The sequence below is a fragment of the Oncorhynchus keta genome, chromosome 19 (genome assembly GCF_023373465.1).
Source record: "Oncorhynchus keta strain PuntledgeMale-10-30-2019 chromosome 19, Oket_V2, whole genome shotgun sequence".
NCBI classification, from domain to species: Eukaryota; Metazoa; Chordata; class Actinopteri; order Salmoniformes; family Salmonidae; genus Oncorhynchus; species Oncorhynchus keta.
In genome coordinates, this window is record NC_068439.1 from 69,284,940 (window position 1) to 69,306,025 (window position 21,086).

The 21,086-nt window shown below is 41.5% G+C and overlaps 1 protein-coding gene across 1 annotated transcript; it reads left to right on the forward strand.

Annotated features, from left to right (window-relative positions):
• The first annotated feature begins 856 nt into the window (after positions 1–856).
• LOC118397823 (5-hydroxytryptamine receptor 1D-like) lies at positions 857–5,160 on the forward strand. The gene has a single exon (XM_035792699.2). The coding sequence runs from the start codon at positions 1,320–1,322 to the stop codon at positions 2,478–2,480; it is 1,161 nt and encodes a 386-aa protein (XP_035648592.1). The 5' UTR covers positions 857–1,319; the 3' UTR covers positions 2,481–5,160.
• The last annotated feature ends 15,926 nt before the right edge of the window (positions 5,161–21,086 follow it).

Sequence of the window (21,086 nt, forward strand, 5' to 3'; positions counted from 1 at the left end):
TTCACAAAACCCATCTCAGTCTTGATTTTGTTCTTTACCATCTGCTCAAGAAAAGAATCGGCTAGCAGCTGAATCTAATTGATCATCCCTGGGCTATGCCATTGTGGTTTTACATTGATTCAGCATATACATAGGCCTGCACCTACAGTATGAACTTTGGAGCCCTGCAGGTCTGACTGGAGCACTGTAATCATTTGTCCAGTGGCTCCCTAAAGGCCTAAAGCAGTAGGCTATAGTGCAGAGAGGTTGCCACATTGTCATTCATTTATACAGCCTGCAACGTCTGTATGTTTGATTTCTTGAGAGAACAGAGCACAACCAGTATTCTATAATTTAAATACACTGTAATAATATCACCAACAACATGATAAGCAGAATAATCACAAGTCGTGACTTGACTTTTGTTAATAAACGAATGACATAAGAAACGTTAAAGAGGAGCTGTCTGTGGACTCCCGGAGTGGAGCTATCCAAGGTTCTGATTGACAGTTTTCTGGCGTTGCACTTTATCCCAATGTTATGTGGCCGAGTGCATTGTAAATGTAAGTTTTATTTTTGAAGATGTTAGTCAGGCCTATTGCAGATATCTTACCATAACAATATATGCATGTCATATAGTTTTCTTTGCTATGATGTATACTAAACCCAAGGGCATTAAGACCTGGAGGATGAAACCACTTGATCAGCCTGGAGAGAGAGAGAGAGAGAGAAAGAGAGAGAGAGAGAGAGAAAGGAGAGAGAGAGAGGGGGGGGGGGTGCAATCGATGATATCTGTAGGGTTCTGACAGCGCGTGCGTTCTCTATAAAACCAAGTGTGAAGCCTCGCCCGAGCCCAACTTCTGAAGCGCAGCAGATCCAACACAGTGCCTTGGAGAGCAGATGAACAGACTCAAAGAACAACGAATAAAGATCACAAACTGATATAGATCATTATCTTTCCTTTTGATTAATGATACTGTGATACATAATTCGTTTAATTGTTTAATTGTGCAAACTAACGACAATCAGTATTGGATATAATGGAATGCTCTTCTCATATTTACATTTAATTGAAAAGCTGAATATACAACCAACAATAAAGTAAATAAATGGGAAGTCAAGACAATAAGGATATTTCAAGAAGAAGGGTTCACATTTTCTTCCTGTGGTTGTTGGATAATCAACGTGCCACTGATGGACACCGATGGGGATTGAGTTGTGTTTAACCAGGAAAATATGAAAAGAAATGCAACGTTCACGTTGGTTAAGCAGTCCTAGTGCTCCCTTTTCGAAGGGTTTTCTTCAACGCTCGATGACATCTGTCAAAAACGTGTCGAGGAATGGAGCGCGCCAGTCAGTTGAAGCCAATGTCTTTTATTTATGGAGAGTTCTGGAATATGTCAACCAATGATACCAATGTCAATTTAACGACACGAGGAGAGGAGAAGGATAATTTGACTTTTCAAGCTGGTTTAGCAGTTACATTATCCCTAATAACTTTTGCAACAACATTATCAAATGCATTTGTTATTGCTACTATTTATCAATCCAGAAAACTGCATACGCCTGCAAACTTACTGATAGCATCGCTCGCCCTGACAGACCTTCTGGTGTCCGTATTGGTGATGCCAATCAGCGCGCTATACACGGTGAGTCAAACATGGACTTTGGGCCAAGTTATGTGCGACATATGGTTGTCTTCAGACATAACGTGTTGTACCGCATCCATTCTTCATCTGTGTATAATTGCGCTGGACCGTTACTGGGCAATAACAGACGCGGTTGAGTACACCAAGAAGCGCACATCAGCGCGCGCCGCGGGGATGATCGCCACTGCCTGGGTGATTGCCATCTCTATCTCACTACCGCCCTTCTTCTGGCGTCAGGTGAAAGCGGAGGAAGTTACCACTTGCAATGTGAACACTGATCACATTTTCTACACAATTTATTCCACTTTTGGAGCCTTCTATATTCCCACGCTGTTACTCATAGCCCTTTACGGTAGGATCTACGTGGAAGCCCGAAAGAGGATCTTGAAACAGTCGTCTAATAATAAACCGGGGAAAAGACTCACCTCTGCCCATTTGATAACAAACTCGCCAGGTACAAACTCTGTGGCATCAACAGTCTCTCTAAATTACGGGACGAACGAAGCCTCTTCTTGTGAAGCTAATAGCTTACCTGCCAATGTGAACTATGTGAAAGTCACTGTATCCGACGCGCTCCTGGAGAAGAAGAGGATCTCAGCTGCCAGGGAAAGAAAGGCGACTAAAACTTTAGGGATCATTCTTGGAGCTTACATCATATGCTGGCTACCGTTTTTCATTTACACCTTAGTGGTTTCAGTCTGTGCGTCATGTTTCTATCCAGAATTATTTGACATATTTACTTGGTTGGGTTACCTTAACTCTTTAATAAACCCCATCATATACACCATGTCCAATGAGGATTTCAAAAAGGCTTTCCACAAACTAATACGCTTCAGATATTGCAGGTCCTGAAAATAGGCTACCAGACATAAAAGGCTGCCAAAACCACTACATTTTGTTCAGCTATGTCAAACTGCACCTCTCCAATAATTGCAACATGTTAAGTCTCCGTCATCATCAACCTGTAAACATGTGCAGTATTGTATCTTGCATGCTTTCGAAACGCCTAGCAACATTATTATCTTAATTACATTATATCCTTCACAGTCATACAGTACATGGCCTGCAGGCATATTCTGTAAACTTGATTATTTAGCAAAACCAGAATGTATTGATCTATCACTGCTAGCGACATTATTATAATAATGATCTTTTAGCCTACTTCACAGGCATGCAATACATGGCCTGCAGTCATATTCTGGAAACGTGATTATTTTGCAAAACAAGAATGTATTGATATATCACTGCCATTATTGAACAATCTATCCAGAAATCATAGGCTATAATCTCTGCTGCCTTCCTTATGATTGGCAGTCATGAGATTACAACCCACCCTATACAATTCGTATTCCAACCTAAATCAACATTTTGATAAGGACTTTTCCCATTATATCAAAGGTTAATATTAAGGAGTATGTGTTGGAAATCGGTAGACTTTGTAGTGGGACCAGCAAGGCTTGATTTAACGTTTAATATTTAAACATGCATGGAAAGCCTGCTGTGTGACCAACGCTGTATGACACAGAGTTACTGTAGGCGAACTGGTATGAGGAAATTATAAGCACAAGATTCTGAGATTCTGCCCCCCCTTAGACAAAAAATATAGAGTTTGTCCCAATGAGATATCCTTTCTTCTGAAGTGTACACTTGTTCACTACCTCCCACAACTCTAAAATCATTGGACTGTTGGAGGGATGGGCTAGTCGGATTCAATTATTCCACCGTATGTCTTATACCAGTATTTCCTTTCTTATACCCAGGAATTTCCCAGCATACTTTGAGAGGAAGGAGATCAAATTGGGACACAGACTACAGAGTTATTTTCTGTTCCATGTCTTATATGTTTTCTATTGGTTCGACTCCTTAATGAGATCAGTATGAAGTTTATGATAAAATAACATCCCTAATTTCATCTCATAGTCAATGTAAATAATCGTTACTCTATTACTTTATTGTGGGTAATGTTGTTTACTTCAGACTGGACTATAAGCTGACCTCTTGTTGTTAAACAAGCCTCAATGTATTTATATCTGTATGCATTGTAATATATATGTATGTGTGTATGTATGTACGTATGTGTGTAAATGTATTTATTTATGTCATTTTCATTATATTTTGCTATGGAGCTGCTTAAATTGCCTGCGGGTGTTCACTCTGCTGCAACCTGATTATGGGCATTAGCCTACAGAATACTGTTGGTAGAATTATACAAATCAAACTCAAATATGACAGACAAGAATACAGACAACTAACACATTTCTTCACCTACAGTACCATTACTCATATTGATCATGTTTCACAGATGTCTCAGCATGCTTGCCCTTTATAATCCAGGCAAGACTGCATGTGTTAAGTGCAAGATCAAATAGCAGAATTAACAGAGATAATAAGCTGTTAAAAAGCCATTCAAATTTGATTGGTAAACTTATCTTTTTGAGGAATCCAACCACTGCAGAGATGCAATCGTAACAGCCAAGAAGATAAACGACTCAAAACAGCTACACACAGATATACCATCTTAATCGACAGTACTTGCTTTATAATGGCAAACTATGTTCATGAGGTACTACTGTATACTATTGCAGTATTCCTGTAATGGAAATTCTATACCGAACAAAAGTATAAATGCAACATGCAACAATTTCCACGATTTGACTGACTTACAGTTCATATAAGGACATCAGTCAATTGAAATACATTAATTAGGCCCTAATCTATGTAAATCACATAACTGGGCAGGGGCGCAGGCATGGATGGGCCTGGGTGGGCATAGGCCCACCCACTTGGGAGCCAGGCCCACTCACTGGGGAGCCAGGCCCAGCTAATCAGAATGAGTTTTTCACCACAAAAGGGCTTTATTACAGACAGAAATACTCCTCAGTTTCATCAGCTGTCCGGGTGGCTGGTCCCAGACAATCCCGCAGGTGAAGAAGCTGGATGTGGAGGTCCTGGACTGGCGTGGTTACACATGGTCTGCAGTTGTGAGACCGGTTGAACGGATTGCCAAATTCTCTAAAATGACGTTGGAGCTGGTTTATGATAGAGAAATTAACATTCTGTTCTCTGGCTACAGCTCTGGTGGACATTTTTACAGTCAGCATGCCAATTGCACGCACCATCAAAACATGAGACATCTGTGGCATTGTGTTGTGTGATAAAACTGCACATTTTAGAGTGGCCTTTTATTGATTTAGCACAAGGTGCAGCTGTGTAATGATCATATTGTTTAATCAGCGTCTTAATATGCCACACCTGTCAGGTGGATGGATTATCTTGGCAAAGGAGAAATGCTCACTAACAGGGATGTAAACAAATGTGTGCATAACATGTTAGAGAAATAAGCTTTTTGTGCGTATGGAACATTTCTGGGATCTTTTATTTCAGATTATGAAACATGGGACCAACACTTTACATGTTGCGTTTTTATTTTTGTTCATTATATTTCATCCAAATGAGCTACTGCTGTACAGTAAAACTTCTCTGCTCATAATGAATGCACAGCTTTTGCCTTGATCCTGTGGGTAAAGGTCTATCCCAGTGGAATACAAATCACTGCTGCTGTTGTGAAATACAATAAATAAAAAGATAAATGGAATCTAAGGGTACGGCCATTTTCCTTGGAGAAAACAAGATGGTTGAAGGGTAATAATGAGTTCACACTTCAAACAGATGGAAGTGCAATTAAAAAGCTAACATTATTAGACAACAGAAGGTTATAATTCAGAACAGACTGTGTTACAAATTGTGATTCGGGTCAATTGCTATATTCCAGCCAAAAGCTTGTAGAGGTGTGATATTGTTAAATCACGATGTGGAAATAGTTCAAACATTTGTTTGCTGTATCATTTTCTCATCATTGTGGAGAGGAGATAAAGCCATGTTCTGAACGCTAAGACATTTGAAGGACTAGTAGAGTGTGTTATGGCATATGTCAGGTGTGAACATTGAACAGGCATTTTGTCAGAATGCTACTGAGTTAATAATCGAACACGACTTTAAAGACCATTTGAATGATTGAACATCACTGTGGAAAATGCTTCCGATAGCAAGAGAAATGTAATGAGGCTCATTATCAGTGGTGCTTTTAAAGTATTTCCATTTCTCATTCCTTCGAGGCACTTCTGTGTTGCAAATTTTACTTAGTATAGGCTATTATTATTTCATGTGAAATTCAGAGACCGGATGTGTGGATGATGGTGTTGCTTATTGTTTTGGCAGAAGACGCCCACTGTGTATGCAAGAATTAACAGATGCTTGGGCACCTTCTAAATGTACCCATTTAGAATCACACTGGGATTATAGAGGCAGGGTGTCTTTTGTACTTCAGATTCAGTTGACTCATACTGTGCTATCATATGAAAAATGTGCATGGGTGGCAGGTAGCCTACTGGTTAAGAGTGTTGGCCAATAATTGAAAGGTCGTTGGTTTGAATCCCAGAGCTGAATCCCATGACTTAACCCTAATTGCTCCAGTATTGCAGTCAATAATGGCTGATCCTTGGCCGTGAGATATGATATCCAAAAAACAAATTTCCAATTCACATGCATATAATACACACTTCGAGGACAAACGTAAGCACAGACCTAATTATTATTATGAAGGAGGGATGGACTTGTGACATAATTTTTAGATCTATAAAATAAGCAGATAATCAATTTCAGGCTCCTAATGAATCAAGGCCTGAGTCCCAGCCCAAAGGCTAGAGTCCAGTGGACTAACTGACTGACTGATTGACTGGCTGGCTGACTGGCTGACTCATAATAACTGACGGAGTGATTTGCTATCTGACTGACTGACTGATGACTGACGAATGGACTGACTGACTGATGACTGACTGAACAATTAACTGACTGACTCCTTGACTGACTGACTAATTGGCTGACTGACTGACTAATTGCCTGACTGACTGACTGGTTGTCTGACTGCCGTTTAATCATTCCTGTATTACATGACACCTTCGCCTGCAGTCCCCACACTCAGAATCCTATTTTCTGCCTTTGTACTGAGCTCTATGCTCTCTCCTAAGCGATACGTGCTGGCAGTGATCTAACCTGAATACTATACCGCCTGTGTTGTCCAAAGCTTCTATTTTAGCTGTTGGTCTGTACGTATATAAGCTGTTATTGTGCATGCACAGTATCTACAAAATCCCACTTGGCCTCATCCTATGCTCATGGGAGCGTATGTTATAGAGACATAATTATAGACATCACTTTATAACCCCCCCCGAAAGATTCACATACATACATACACAGTGGAGGCTCCACAGAGGAGGAAGGGGAGGAAGGGGTGGACCATCCTCCTCAGTGAATTAGATAAAACTACAAAATATATTCACTTGACCAAATAATTGATGAAAACACACTTTGCAATAAAGGTCAGTAGTCTTAGTAGCCTCTAGCTTCTGTCCTCCTCTGGGTACATTGACTTCAATCCAAAACTAGGAGGCTCATGGTTCTCACCCCCTTCCATAGACTTACACAGTAATTATGACAACTTCTGCAGGACATCCGCCAACCTATCAGAGCTCCTGAACGGACATGTTGTGCACCCAATCAAAGGACCAGAGAATTAATCTAGTACTGAAAGCATAAGCCACACCTAGCTAGGACTGCAGTGCATACAATGTGGTGAGTAGTTGACTCAAAGAGAGGGAAAGACAATAGTTGAAAAGTTTTGAACAAATTCATTTGTTCAAAATTAAGGAGAAGAGAGAGAGAGAGAGAGAGAGAGAGAGAGAGAGAGAGAGAGAGAGAGAGAGAGAGAGAGAGATAGCTGTATTTGGCTGTATTTAAAACATTTAAAAACGTTCACTTCGCTAACAAATGCAACTAGCTAGTTTAGCTTACTCAAACACCTGGCTCAAACAGAGAGGGTTAGCTAGCTGGCTATGACTATCCAACAATGGAACTCTTCCAAGTCAAGTTAAGCTTTTGGATTTATAAATGTATTGCCTGCCGGTGTAACTGCTAAGTTGCTTTCTGACTGTACACAGTCTGCATGATTGTAGCAGGTCTATTACGCTTTAGTTCTAGTAGTTCTATTTGTCTATGATATGACAACGATGTAGGCTGTGTGTTGCGATTAGCGGTCATGATATGAAGGTTTGGCTTGAAAAGGTTTTTCACCTGCTCACAGACAGCTGATGTGTTGTGCACTGAATTCCACAAGCGAAGGGAAAAGGTGAGAGGAGGAGAGCGCTTATATAGTTGCAAAAGGAATATTATATACTATGAGCAAAGTGATCATACTGTTTTTATGTGGCTGCTATGAAAGTGAACTGTTTGCGTGTGATCAGGGGTGTATTCATTCCACCAAATCTGTTGAAAAAACGTTTCATAAACGGAAGCAAACAGAACGAAACGAGAATAAACATACCTGAATTTGTCCAATAGAAACTCTCATTTGCAACTGTTGGACTAATGATTACACCCTAGATCAGCTAGATGCAGGCAACAGCGTGCAAGGCAGTATTGAATGTGTCGCTGTCTGTCACCTTGATTACTCAAAATTCTCTTGGCCTGTGCACCTACGTTGTACACTTTCATTCATAGGCTAGGTTGTAGCAACCTCATGATGGGTAAAGGGAAAATTTGAATATCACTTAGTAGCATAAACCTACCGATGTTACATTGAGCTGGATTTGATACCAGCAACCCTCCAGTTGCCAGAGCATTTCCAGACAAATTTTTCCCTTCAGATCTGGGATTCGAACTGGCAACCCTCCAGTTGCTGGCTCCCTTCTCTAAACACTAGGCTACCTGCTGACCCATAGCTTGTATCTCATATAATTTATAAGTCAGAGGGGAAAAGGGAAGCTCAGCATTTCTATTTATCTTTACTTCTGTCATGTGAATTTAGAGTCGCTAACCTATTCCTCCTACTAATTACAAAGCAAAAAAAAACACATTTTAATGTTTCCCATGGTGGCGTGTAATGAGAAAATGTATTGAGATATTGAAGTTTTCTTATATGATCTAAAGTTGATATCAACAGGGTGAGATGAATCGAGACGAATTGCTGGTTGCGTACTGTATTTGATCTGAAGTTGATATGAAGAGGGTGAAATTAGTTGCTGCTCCAGATTCGAACCCTGCCAGGAAGCTATCAGTCTCTGCCTTTAGTGCCTACTGACCCTGCATTGCCTGCAAATGACTCAGTTCAGCGAGCTGTGATAGGGGTGAATGGTTTCTTGAGGGGTGTAGTTTACAGCTCTGTAGCTCGCTGATTGAATGGTAGGGAGACTGCCTCCACATCAAACAAACAACCCAGCTAGGCCGAAATAATTTTGGAGAGCTCACCGATTCAAATCGCCTTTTAGTCACTGTCAAGATAGAGAGAGACACTGACAAAAAACAGAACATGTCCAACTGAAAAAACTCACAAACTTTCAGTGAGACTTTTCAGATTGAAGTAACTTTGATGTTGAGGATCATCTAAAGTAGGATCCATCGAGTGAGGGAAATAGGCCTGCTGCTATCTAAACTGCCCTGTTTGTCAAGAACAAATAAATGACAGATACACTGCAACAGACACACTGACTAAGTGACTGATGAAACTTGCATGCCACAGCACAGTAGGTTAAGATGTGAAAATGGCTTGATGTACTGTAGCTACTTTACGTGTGTTAACACGTCCCACTCCATAATATCCTCCACAATTACATAACTCCTCCATTCATCTGTCACAGCAGATTATTTTGTAAGAAATGGACCAGTAATCTCAGTGGTGTTATGATTTATCTAGCCCACATGCCGAGCCTCTTCTGCTGCAGTGACAGCTACGAGCTAGCCGTCAAACCAAGTTAATGACTCCAGTCACAAGAGCCCATCTATCATGTGTGATGAGCTCTGTCTCTTCAGCTCCGCTGTCATCCAGCACTCAGTGGCTGTAGGAGATCTTCTTTATCCTTTCCCCTCCTGCCTAGTGGCATTGGGATGCTCGACTCAGCAGAGTCATGCTAACTCCACTTAGACTAGTGGTCACCAACCTGTACTGAGTCAAGATCACTTTGAGCCAAAATGCAAGCAGAGATCTACCACTCAGATCTTTTAAAAACATTACTTAAAAATCATAAGCCTATGCAACATTAAAACTTCTTATGGATGAAAGGTGCCCAGAGTAAACTGCCTGCTCCTAAATCCCAGTTGCTAATATATGCATATTATTATTGGTATTGGATAGAAAACACTCTGAAGTTTCTAAAACCGTTTGAATTATATCTGTGAGTATAACAGAACTCACATGGCAGGCAAAAACCTGAGAAGAAATCCAAACAGGAAGTGGGAAATCTGAGGTTGGTCGATTTTCAAACCAGCCCCTATTGAATACACATTGGAATATTGGTTATGTTGCACTTCCTAAGGCTTCCACTAGATGTCAACCATCTTTAGAAACGGTTTGAGGATTCTACTGTGAAGGGGGGCTGAATGAGAGGGGAATGAGTCAGAGGTCTGCCAGCAGTCACGTGCTGGTCACACGCATTTCACATGAGAGGAAGCTCTCGCTCCTTTGCTTTTCTGAAGACAAAGGAATTCTCCGGTTGGAACATTATTGAAGGTTTATGTTTAAAACATCCTAAAGATTGATTCCATACATCGTTTGACATGTCTCTACGGACAGAAACGGAACTCTTTGACATTTCTTCTGCAACTAGGGAACGCGCTTCATGACTTTGGATTTGTTTACCAAACGTGCTAACAAAAGTAGCTCTTTGGACATAAATGATGGACATTACCGAACAAATCAAACATTTAATGTGGAACTGGGATTCCTGGGAGTGCATTCTGATGAAGATCATCAAAGGTAAGTGAATATTTATAATGTTATTTCTGATTTCTGTTGACTCCAACATGGCGGATATCTCTATTTGTTTTCTGAGCACCGTTCTCAGATTATTGCATGGTTTGCTTTTTCTGTAAAGCTTTTTTGAAATCTGACACAGCGGTTGCATTAAGGAGAAGTGTATCTATATTTCCATGTCTAACAATTGTATTTTCATTGACATTTATAATGAGTATTTCTGTAAAATGATGTGGCTCTCTGCAATATCACTGGATGTTTTTGGAACTAGTGAACATAACTCGCCAATGTATACTGAGATTTTTTAAATATAAATATGCACTTTATCGAACAAAACATACATGTATTGTGTAACATGAAGTCCTATGAGTGTCATCTGATTAAGATTATCAAAGGTTAGTGATTCATTTTATCTCTAGAACAGGGCTCCGGGCAGCCGAGCGGAAATGGAGGAAAACTCGCCTCCCTGCGAACCTGGCATCCTTTCACTCCCTCCTCTCTACATTTTCCTCCTCTGTCTCTGCTGCTAAAGCCACTTTCTACCATTCTAAATTCCAAGCATCTGCCTCTAACCCTAGGAAGCTCTTTGCCACCTTCTCCTCCCTCCTGAATCCCCCCCCCCTCCTCCCTCTCTGCAGATGACTTCGTCAACCATTTTGGAAAGAAGGTCGACGACATCCGATCCTCGTTTGCTAAGTCAAACGACACCGCTGGTTCTGCTCACACTGCCCTACCCTATGCTCTGACCTCTTTCTCCCCTCTCTCTCCAGATGAAATCTCGCGTCTTGTGACGGCCGGCCGCCCAACAACCTGCCCGCTTGACCCTATCCCCTCCTCTCTTCTCCAGACCATTTCCGGAGACCTTCTCCCTTACCTCACCTCGCTCATCAACTCATCCCTGACCGCTGGCTACGTCCCTCCCGTCTTCAAGAGAGCGAGAGTTGCACCCCTTCTGAAAAAACCTACACTCGATCCCTCCGATGTCAACAACTACAGACCAGTATCCCTTCTCTCTTTTCTCTCCAAAACTCTTGAGCGTGCCGTCCTTGGCCAGCTCTACCGCTATCTCTCTCAGAATGACCTTCTTGATCCAAATCAGTCAGGTTTCAAGACTAGTCATTCAACTGAGACTGCTCTTCTCTGTATCACGGAGGCGCTCCGCACTGCTAAAGCTAACTCTCTCTCCTCTGCTCTCATCCTTCTAGACCTATCGGCTGCCTTCGATACTGTGAACCATCAGATCCTCCTCTCCACCCTCTCCGAGTTGGGCATCTCCGGCGCGGCCCACGCTTGGATTGCGTCCTACCTGACAGGTCGCTCCTACCAGGTGGCGTGGCGAGAATCTGTCTCCTCACCACGCGCTCTCACCACTGGTGTCCCCAGGGCTCTGTTCTAGGCCCTCTCTTATTCTCGCTATACACCAAGTCACTTGGCTCTGTCATAACCTCACATGGTCTCTCCTATTATTGCTATGCAGACGACACACAATTAATCTTCTCCTTTCCCCCTTCTGATGACCAGGTGGCGAATCGCATCTCTGCATGTCTGGCAGACATATCAGTGTGGATGACGGATCACCACCTCAAGCAGAACCTCAGCAAGACGGAGCTCCTCTTCCTCCCGGGGAAGGACTGCCCGTTCCATGATCTCGCCATCAAGGTTGACAACTCCATTGTGTCCTCCTCCCAGAGCGCTAAGAACCTTGGCGTGATCCTGGACAACACCCTGTCGTTCTCAACTAACATCAAGGCGGTGTCCCGTTCCTGTAGGTTCATGCTCTACAACATCCGCAGAGTACGACCCTGCCTCACACAGGAAGCGGCGCAGGTCCTAATCCAGGCACTTGTCATCTCCCGTCTTGATTACTGCAACTCGCTGTTGGCTGGGCTCCCTGCCTGTGCCATTAAACCCCTACAACTCATCCAGAACGCCGCAGCCCGTCTGGTGTTCAACCTTCCCAAGTTCTCTCACGTCACCCCGCTCCTCCGCTCTCTCCACTGGCTTCCAGTTGAAGCTCGCATCCGCTACAAGACCATGGTGCTTGCCTACGGAGCTGTGAGGGGAACAGCACCTCAGTACCTCCAGGCTCTGATCAGGCCCTACACCCAAACAAGGGCACTGCGTTCATCCACCTCTGGCCTGCTCGCCTCCCTACCACTGAGGAAGTACAGTTCCCGCTCAGCCCAGTCAAAACTGTTCGCTGCTCTGGCCCCCCAATGGTGGAACAAACTCCCTCACGACGCCAGGACAGCGGAGTCAATCACCACCTTCCGGAGACACCTGAAACCCCACCTCTTCAAGGAATACCTTATTATTATTATTATTATTATTATTATTATTATTATTATTATTATTATTATTATTATTATTATTATTATTATTATTATATATTATATTATTATTATTATTATTATTATTATTATTATTATTATTATTATATTATTATTATTATTATTATTACCTAGGATAGGGTAAGTAATCCTTCTCACCCCCCCCCCCCCCCCTAAAAAGATTTAGATGCACTATTGTAAGTGGCTGTTCCACTGGATGTCATAAGGTGTATGCACCAATTTGTAAGTCGCTCTGGATAAGAGCGTCTGCTAAATGACTTAAATGTAAATGTAAATCTCTACTTGTGCTTTTTGTGACTCCTCTCTTTGGCTGGAAAAATGGCAGAATTTTTCTGTGACTTGGCGGTGACCTAACATAATAATTTGTGGTGCTTTCACTGTAAAGCTTATTTGAAATCAGACACTGTGGTGGGATTAACAACAAGATTAATTTTAAAATTTTGTAAGATACATGTATGTTTGAAGAATTTTAATTATGAGATTTTTGTTGTTTGAATTTGGCGCTCTGCTCTTTCACTGGCTGTTGTCATATCAATCAAACGGGATTGCAGCCCTGAGAAGTTTTAACCATTGAAAAACAGTGCTGTAGCAATGTGAAGTAGGCTATAGGCCAAATACATTATCACTGCATATTGGCTATCCTTGAACTGCCTTGCCAATGTTGTTATTCTCAGAACGTTTTTAAATCATATTTTAAAAAAAAAGTAGGTTCCATGCCATGCATCCCGTTTGCAAAAAGGTACTAAAGTAATTCTGTAATACACTTTGTCTTGAATACAAAGTGTTTGGGGCATATCCATTTCAACACATTACTGAGTACCACTCTCAATATTTTCAAGCATATTGGTGGCTACATCATGTTATGGGTATGTTTGTCATCATTAAGTTCTAAAGGATAAAAAATAAATGGAATGGAGCTAAGCACAGGCAAAATCCTAGTGGAAAACCTGATTCTGCGAGATTAATTCACTTTTCAGTAGGACAATAACTTAAAACACAAGGCCAAATCTACACTGGAGTTGCTTACTAAGAAGACAGTGAATGTTCCTAAGTGGCCTGGTTACAGAAAAATCTATGGCAAGACTTGAAAATGGTTGTCTAGCAATGATCAACAACCAATTTGAAAGAGTTTGAAGAATTTTTAAAAGAATAATGGGCAAATGTTGCACAATCCAAGTGTGGAAATCTTTGGAGATACAGAAATACAGCTGTGATCACTGCCAAAAGTGCTTCTACAAAGTATTGACTCAGGGGTGTGAATACTTATGTAAATGTAATTTTCAATAAATTAGCAAACATTTCTAAAAACATGTTTTGACTTTGTGATTATGGGTTATTGTGCATATATTTTGAATTCAGGCTGTAACACAACAAAACGAGGAATAAGTCAAGGGGTATGAATAAGTTCTGAAGGCACTGTATATAATCACACTGGTAATAGATCATTTGATTTATTACTTGTGAGGCACAGCTGAGTGAGCATAATCATTAGCTTTTTTTACTGGACTGATGGCCTGCATCTGATGGTCAGTCTGAGGGGAGGGAGCAGCTGTGAGGTTGCCTCTCAACCGGACTCACGTCCATTAGCTCTACCTCCCTCCACTGAGAAAAGGGGACACAGACTTCCAGCTAAGGGAGAAACTCAAGTCGCCCTGCATTATTTCTGACTCATGCACCAATTCATGTTGTTACTCCTAGGACCAGAGAAAGTGAAATATTCCTCGATATTAAAAAAGACACAGGGGGCGCTGGTGAGCAGCAACATGTGAAGACGCGTTTTCTTTGTGCTCCTCTCCAGGGCGAACAATTGATTATTAATATTTCACAACACCTCCCCTACCATGTTCATTTTGTAAAGTTATATTAGAAATCAAATACAATTCACAAATCTGGCAATTTTTTCCTGACATTTTTGTTATTTTCATCGTAAAATGTCGAAACAACAACGGTCACAAAAGAGCAGGCCGTTTACTAAAGCCTTAGGCTCACCGGATACTGACACGGACTCTGAGCCCCCCGACCTAGCCAAGGAAATGGTGGCTATCACTAAGTCTGAACAGACCGTGCCAGCTAAGGTGGAGTCACTATCCATTGACCTATCTGCACAAATAGCCACTCTTGCCACCGAGGTCAACACAAAGACTGCGTTATAGAAGACCTAGCGAAACAGGAAACCCGTCTGAATAGCCTGGAGGGAGCCACAAATACTTACTCCGACAAAGTGCTGTCACTGGAATAGCAAGTCACCCGGCTATCATCAGATGTCGTCAAACTTATTAGTAAGGTCGAGGACCTTAAGAACAGGCAGCGCCGGGGGAACGGTCGCATTTTTGGCATGAGGGAGGGACTCGAGACCATAGATTTCGGCCTACCCTGTTCATAGCTAAACTGCTACAGAAAATCCTAGGCCCCGATTACGCCCCTACCCTTGAATGGGGGGCGGCCCAGACCCATTGTAGTCAAATTCCACTACCTTCAGGAGAAAGATAATGTCTTCCGTAAGGTATCACGAGAAGCTCCCATCACCCACGATGGCCAGAAGAGTCACATTTACCCGGGCTACATGGCGGGAGTCATGAAGAAGATGTCAACCTTCAACGAGGTGAGGGGGCTCCTACATCGCTGCCGAGACACCAAGTTCGGCATTCTCTACCCAGCAGTGCTGAAGATAAGACATTTATGGACCCAACCAGGGTCAAAGAATAAGTGGTCGCGCACCTACAGTACATCCACAGGAGGACAGGCGGTATACGACTAATTAGCCATTGTAGGCCTGTACTCTGCCCCTGACCCTACACTAGCCATTCTACCGCGACTAAGGACCAACTAGTGAACCCCTCTCTTGATTAGAAACATGCCTACAATCTGCTGACAAAAAGGACAATTATTCTTCAAGCAACTTAACGTTATGAACAATGATGGTATGTATAGGAGCGGAACATACACCTCCTTTTTTATATATATGTTTTATTATCCTTCAAATATGCATATTGCATAAGATACATTGGAGAACTGAGGTGGTTCCCTCCAGAATCCCCTTCCTAGGTGTACATTTGATCATGTTCACCCTGGATAGGGCTCTACTGAGGTTCAGTTTAACATGGTAGTATCTTGCTCTGGTCTAGGAGAGGTAGATGCAACATTCCAAAAGGGGGAAGGCCAGCATAGGGGTCCAAGGTTTTCTGGGTATTTCATTTTTTTTAGCTGTTTTTTTTTTTTTTTTTTTTTTTTTCCTATTATTTTATTATTCTGACCTTTCAGCACACCATGTGATTGTATTAACATTAATTTCTAATTACTATGACTATGCCTAATTTACATACTCAATGCCCCACTTGCTTTATCAGCTGGAACGTAATTCTTAAGGATCGGTGTCCCACTAGCGGGACAACTTCCGGTGGAACTGGATGGCGCGCAATTCAAATAAATAATCATAAATATGATGGATTTTAAACATTTATGTACATAAGTGTATTATATCGGCTGAAAGCTTAAATTCTTGTTAATCTAACTTCACTGTCCGATTTACAGTGGCTATTACAGCGAAAACATGCCATGCAATTGTTTGAAGACCGCGCCCCACATCAAAATTGTTTTCCACCGGCACAGGTTTCATACATTCACATATAATAATGAAATATTCATTTACTTTTTGAAAATCTTCCTCTGATTTGTCATCCAAAGGGTCCCAGCTATAACATGTAGTGTCGTTTTGTTAGATAAAATCCTTCTTTGATTTTCTGGATTTTTTTCTTCTCATTTTGTCTGTCATAGTTGAAGTGTACCTATGATGAAAATTACAGGCCTCTCTCATCTTTTTAAGTGGGAGGACTTGCACAATTGGTGGCTGACTAAATACTTTCTTGCCCCACTGTATATGCATATCCTGGCTTCAGGGCCTGAGCTACAGGCAGTTTACTTTGGGCACATAATTCAGACAGGAAGTGGAGAAAAAAGGGGCCTATCCCTAAGAAGTATTTTAAAGGAATTAACCATGTGGTTAAGCGTAGCCGACTGTATGCTCATCTTAAGTCTTTAAGTCTGGACATTGTTTTTCTCCAAAAGACCCATCTCCTGTCCAGCGACCATGATAAACTAAAGAGAGGATGGGTCGACCAAATATTTTACTCCAACTTTGTTACTAAGGCCAGAGGGGCAGCCATCATTATCAGAAAAGGCACCCCATTTGTCTCCTCCAAAGTAATTTCAGATACTAATGGCAGATATGTTATACTGATGGGGAAATTGTTTAGGACACAGGTTGTTCTGGCTAACCTCTATGGTTCTAATTGGGATGACGCAATTGTTTTCTCTGACCTCAATGCAACACTTCCTGACCTCAACTCTCATCATTTAATATTGGGCAGAGATTTCAATCGTGTATTACTTCCAAGTCTAGTCAGATCCAGACCGAAGCCCAACAATGTAATTTCAAAGTCAGGTGCAGTAATCAACTAATTTCTAGAATCATATAATTTGTTTGATCCATGGAGGAGGAGGAATCCCACTGCTAAACAGTACTCCTTTTTTAAAATCCAGTCCACCGCTCATACTCTAGGATTTACTTTTTCATGCTGGACAATATAATTCTTCCTTTTTTCACTTATAGCCAATATCACAGCATCATTATCTCAGACTATAGCCCCGTCCAGCTAGATATCTGCTGTCTGGCCAGTACTGTCACAACGCATGTGGCGACTTGACCCACTACTATTATCCTGTAGTGCCTTTAAAAAATACATATTATCTCTCATTGATGTCTTTTTACAGATCAACTGCACCCCTGATGTGTCTCACTCTACTGTGTGCGAGTCGCTAAAAGCATATCTAAGGGGCCAAAATATTTCATACACAGCGCATGACAACAAACAACAGTGAACTGAACACTTATTGGAGCTATCTCAACTCATTCTAGATGTGGACAACAGATATGCCTCTTCTCCAACTCCTGAACCCTACAAAGAGAGACTGCTACACCAATCGGAATTTGACAAGCTTTCTACTAAACAAACGGAGCAGCTTCTGTTTAAGTCAAGGCAGATATTTTATGAACACGGAGAGAAAGCTGGCAAGTTGTTATATCATCAGCTTCGGCAATCAGCTGTGTCATGATGTTGGCCTGGGGGTAGATTTATGACAGTCATAAATACCTCTTCACCCCTTTTTCCTCTCTTTACCCTACTGATGTAACATTTGAAAACTCATTGGTTGACATAGAGATTCTGGGAACATCAGAAGGTGGGGGGAAATGAACTATATTCTGGTAATCCGACCAATTGAACATGTGCGGTGGTACTTGATGAATACGATGTCAGTTCGTTTGTCATCTGAGACATTCTCATCAATGATAGGATGACAAACTCTACAGTGGAAAGTCTGCACATTGTAGTTATCGGATTCACATGGAATTGTTCAATTTAAATGTTTGAATATGAAATTAATGGAAGGGAGATGACATTTAATTTCATCTTCCAAATGAGAGATGTGGGTTTTCATAAGGTTTAGGACTCTGCTCAATCAGTGGCCCGCCCCTGTGAAGAGACATGGGTTATAAAACTTTTGAAACACACCCTTCTCACTCCACTATATAAAGCCTTGACGAAAATGTAACCTCCTGTTCCAAGTACGTGAGGTCTGCAGATTCTGCGTTAAAAGGGCAAATAACTATCTGTTCTGAGGATGTTAGGATGACGATCCGATATCAGAATGGTTCAGATGTTAACTACAGAACAAAGCCAACCTCAGCGTGAGCTTTGGTTGCAAATGGAATGTACTTTGAACTCTTATTCACTACAGAAGTGAATATCTCCTAGCTGTTGAGATAGCAACAGCAGCTGCAAACGTGGGCTCGGAAAGAACAGACAGAGTATCCCGTCTACCACACAATGACGTTACTACAACGTACCCAATTTACCAGCAGAAACATTCTTCAAAGGACACAGCCTTTCATCTACCACCAACCTACCGAAGCGCAGCTCAGAGTAAATATTTATTGCATTTTCCTTTTCCAAATGGGCGGTAATTTAGAATGCATAAGATACTGCATTTATGATAGAGACATCGCTTCTCCCTTTGTTCCTCAGTCTTCCTGCTCTTTCACTCAAACCAATCCCCCCTTTCTTTGTGTAACCAGCTGTCATATCTGTTCCGCCCACTAGGGACGTTTTCCTTTATGACGTCATTTGTAATCAAGGTATGATTATTTCGGTGTATATGTAATTCTGTGTGATAAGTTAGGTATTTAGTAAATAAATAATTAAACCCAATTTTGTATTGCTTGATTCAACTTGTTAGCCAGGGTTCGTGAAGATAATCAAGAATTTACAACTTTCAGATGAGACTGAAATAAGGTGACGATTAATATTGACTGCTATTGATGTAAAATATTACTAGGTCTTTAAGAGTTTAGTCGGAAGATAACAGCTCTATGAATATTATTTAGTGGTGCCCCGACTTTCTAGTTAATTACATTTACATGATTAGCATGGAGGAGGTGTGATGGTGTGGGGGTGCTTTGCTGGTGACACTATCAGTGATTCATTTAGAATTCAAGGCACACTTAACCAGCATGACTACCACAGCATTCTGCAGCAATACGCCATCCCATCTGGTTTGCGCTTAGTGGGTCTATCATTTGTTTTTCAACAGGACAATGACCGAATACACCTCCAGGCACATCAACCGACCTCACCCCAATTGACATGGTTTGGGATGAGTTGGACCACAGAGTGAAGGAAAAGCAGTCAAAAAGTGCTCAGCATATGTGGGAACTCCTTCAAGACTCTTAGAAAAGCATTCCAGGTGAAGCTGATTGAGAGAATGCCAAGCGTGTGCAAAGCTGTCATCAAGGCAAAGGATGGCTACTTTGAAGAATCTTAAATATAAAATATATTTAGATTTGTTTAACACTTTTTTGGTTACTACATGATTCCATATGTGTTATTTCATAGTTTTGATGTCTTCACTATTATTCTGCAATGTAGACAATAGTCAAAATAAAGAAAAACCCATGAATGAATAGGTGTGTCCAAACTTTTGACTTGTACTGTCTATCTAGAGAGATCTAAGCTCGCTGGCGGGCTGGGCCTTCCCCATTTTTTACACTACTACTGGTCAACAAATATTTCTAAATGTCTTTATTGGGTTTCTGCATTTGAAAACAAGGATGGACCAGCCTGGGCCATCATGGAGTTACAGTCAAGCCATCCTACTTCTCCTGTCTCACTTCTGTGCTCCCCACTGCCCATGAACCTTGGCACCCATGTTTTGAATCCCTATTGTCAACAACTCCCTTAAAATCTGGTCCCAATTCTGAAATCACTTTAGCCTTAAACAAGCAAGCAGCTTCTCTCCATGAACATCCAATCATCTCGACCCAGCGTCACAGATTGACACAACATTCCAGTTCTGGCATAGGAACGGTCTGGTGTTTTTTTGTGACCAATTTGTTGATAACACATTCGTCTCATTCTATACTCTGAGGGTTCACCATGATATTCCCAATACCCACTTTTTTAGGTACCTGCAAACTCGCAGCTTTATTAAAAAACATTTCCCTTAATTTCCACTCAAGCCCCGTTGAGAGGTTCTTAGATCTTAACCCGCATCTGAAGCGCACAATCTTCAGATTATACAATATAATATAGAACATAGAATATTAGAATTTGGGGGGGCAGCGTAGCCTAGTGGTTAGAATGTGGGACTAGTAACCAAAAGGTTGCAAGTTTGAATCCCCTAGCTGACAAGGTACAAATCTGTCCTTCTGCACTTGAATAAGGCAGTTAACCCACTGTTCCTAGGATGTCATTTAAAATAAGAATTTGTTCTTAACTGACTTGCCTAGTTACATAAAGGTAAATAACATTTTTTTTATCTTGTCACAATCTTCAGATTATACAATATAATACGGAATATTAATCCTGTCACACCCTGATCTGTTTCACCTGTCCTTGTTATTGTCTCCACCCCCTCCAGGTGTCGCTTGTTATCCCTAGTATATTTATCCCTGTGTTTCCTTTCTCTCTGTGCCAGTTTGTCTTGTATGTCCAAGCCTACCTGTGGTTTTTTCCCGTTTTCCTGCTTTGCCTTTTCTCCTTTTTCTAGTTCTCCCAGTTTTGACCCTTGCCTGTTCTGGACTCTGTATCTGCCTGCCTGACCATTCTGCCTGCCCTGACCTCGAGCCTGCCTGCCACTCTGTACCTCCTGAACTCTAACCTTATGGTTATGACCTTTTGCATGTCCATGACCATGCTCTTGCCTATTGCTTTTGGATTTATTAAACATCTTAAACTCCAACCATCTGCC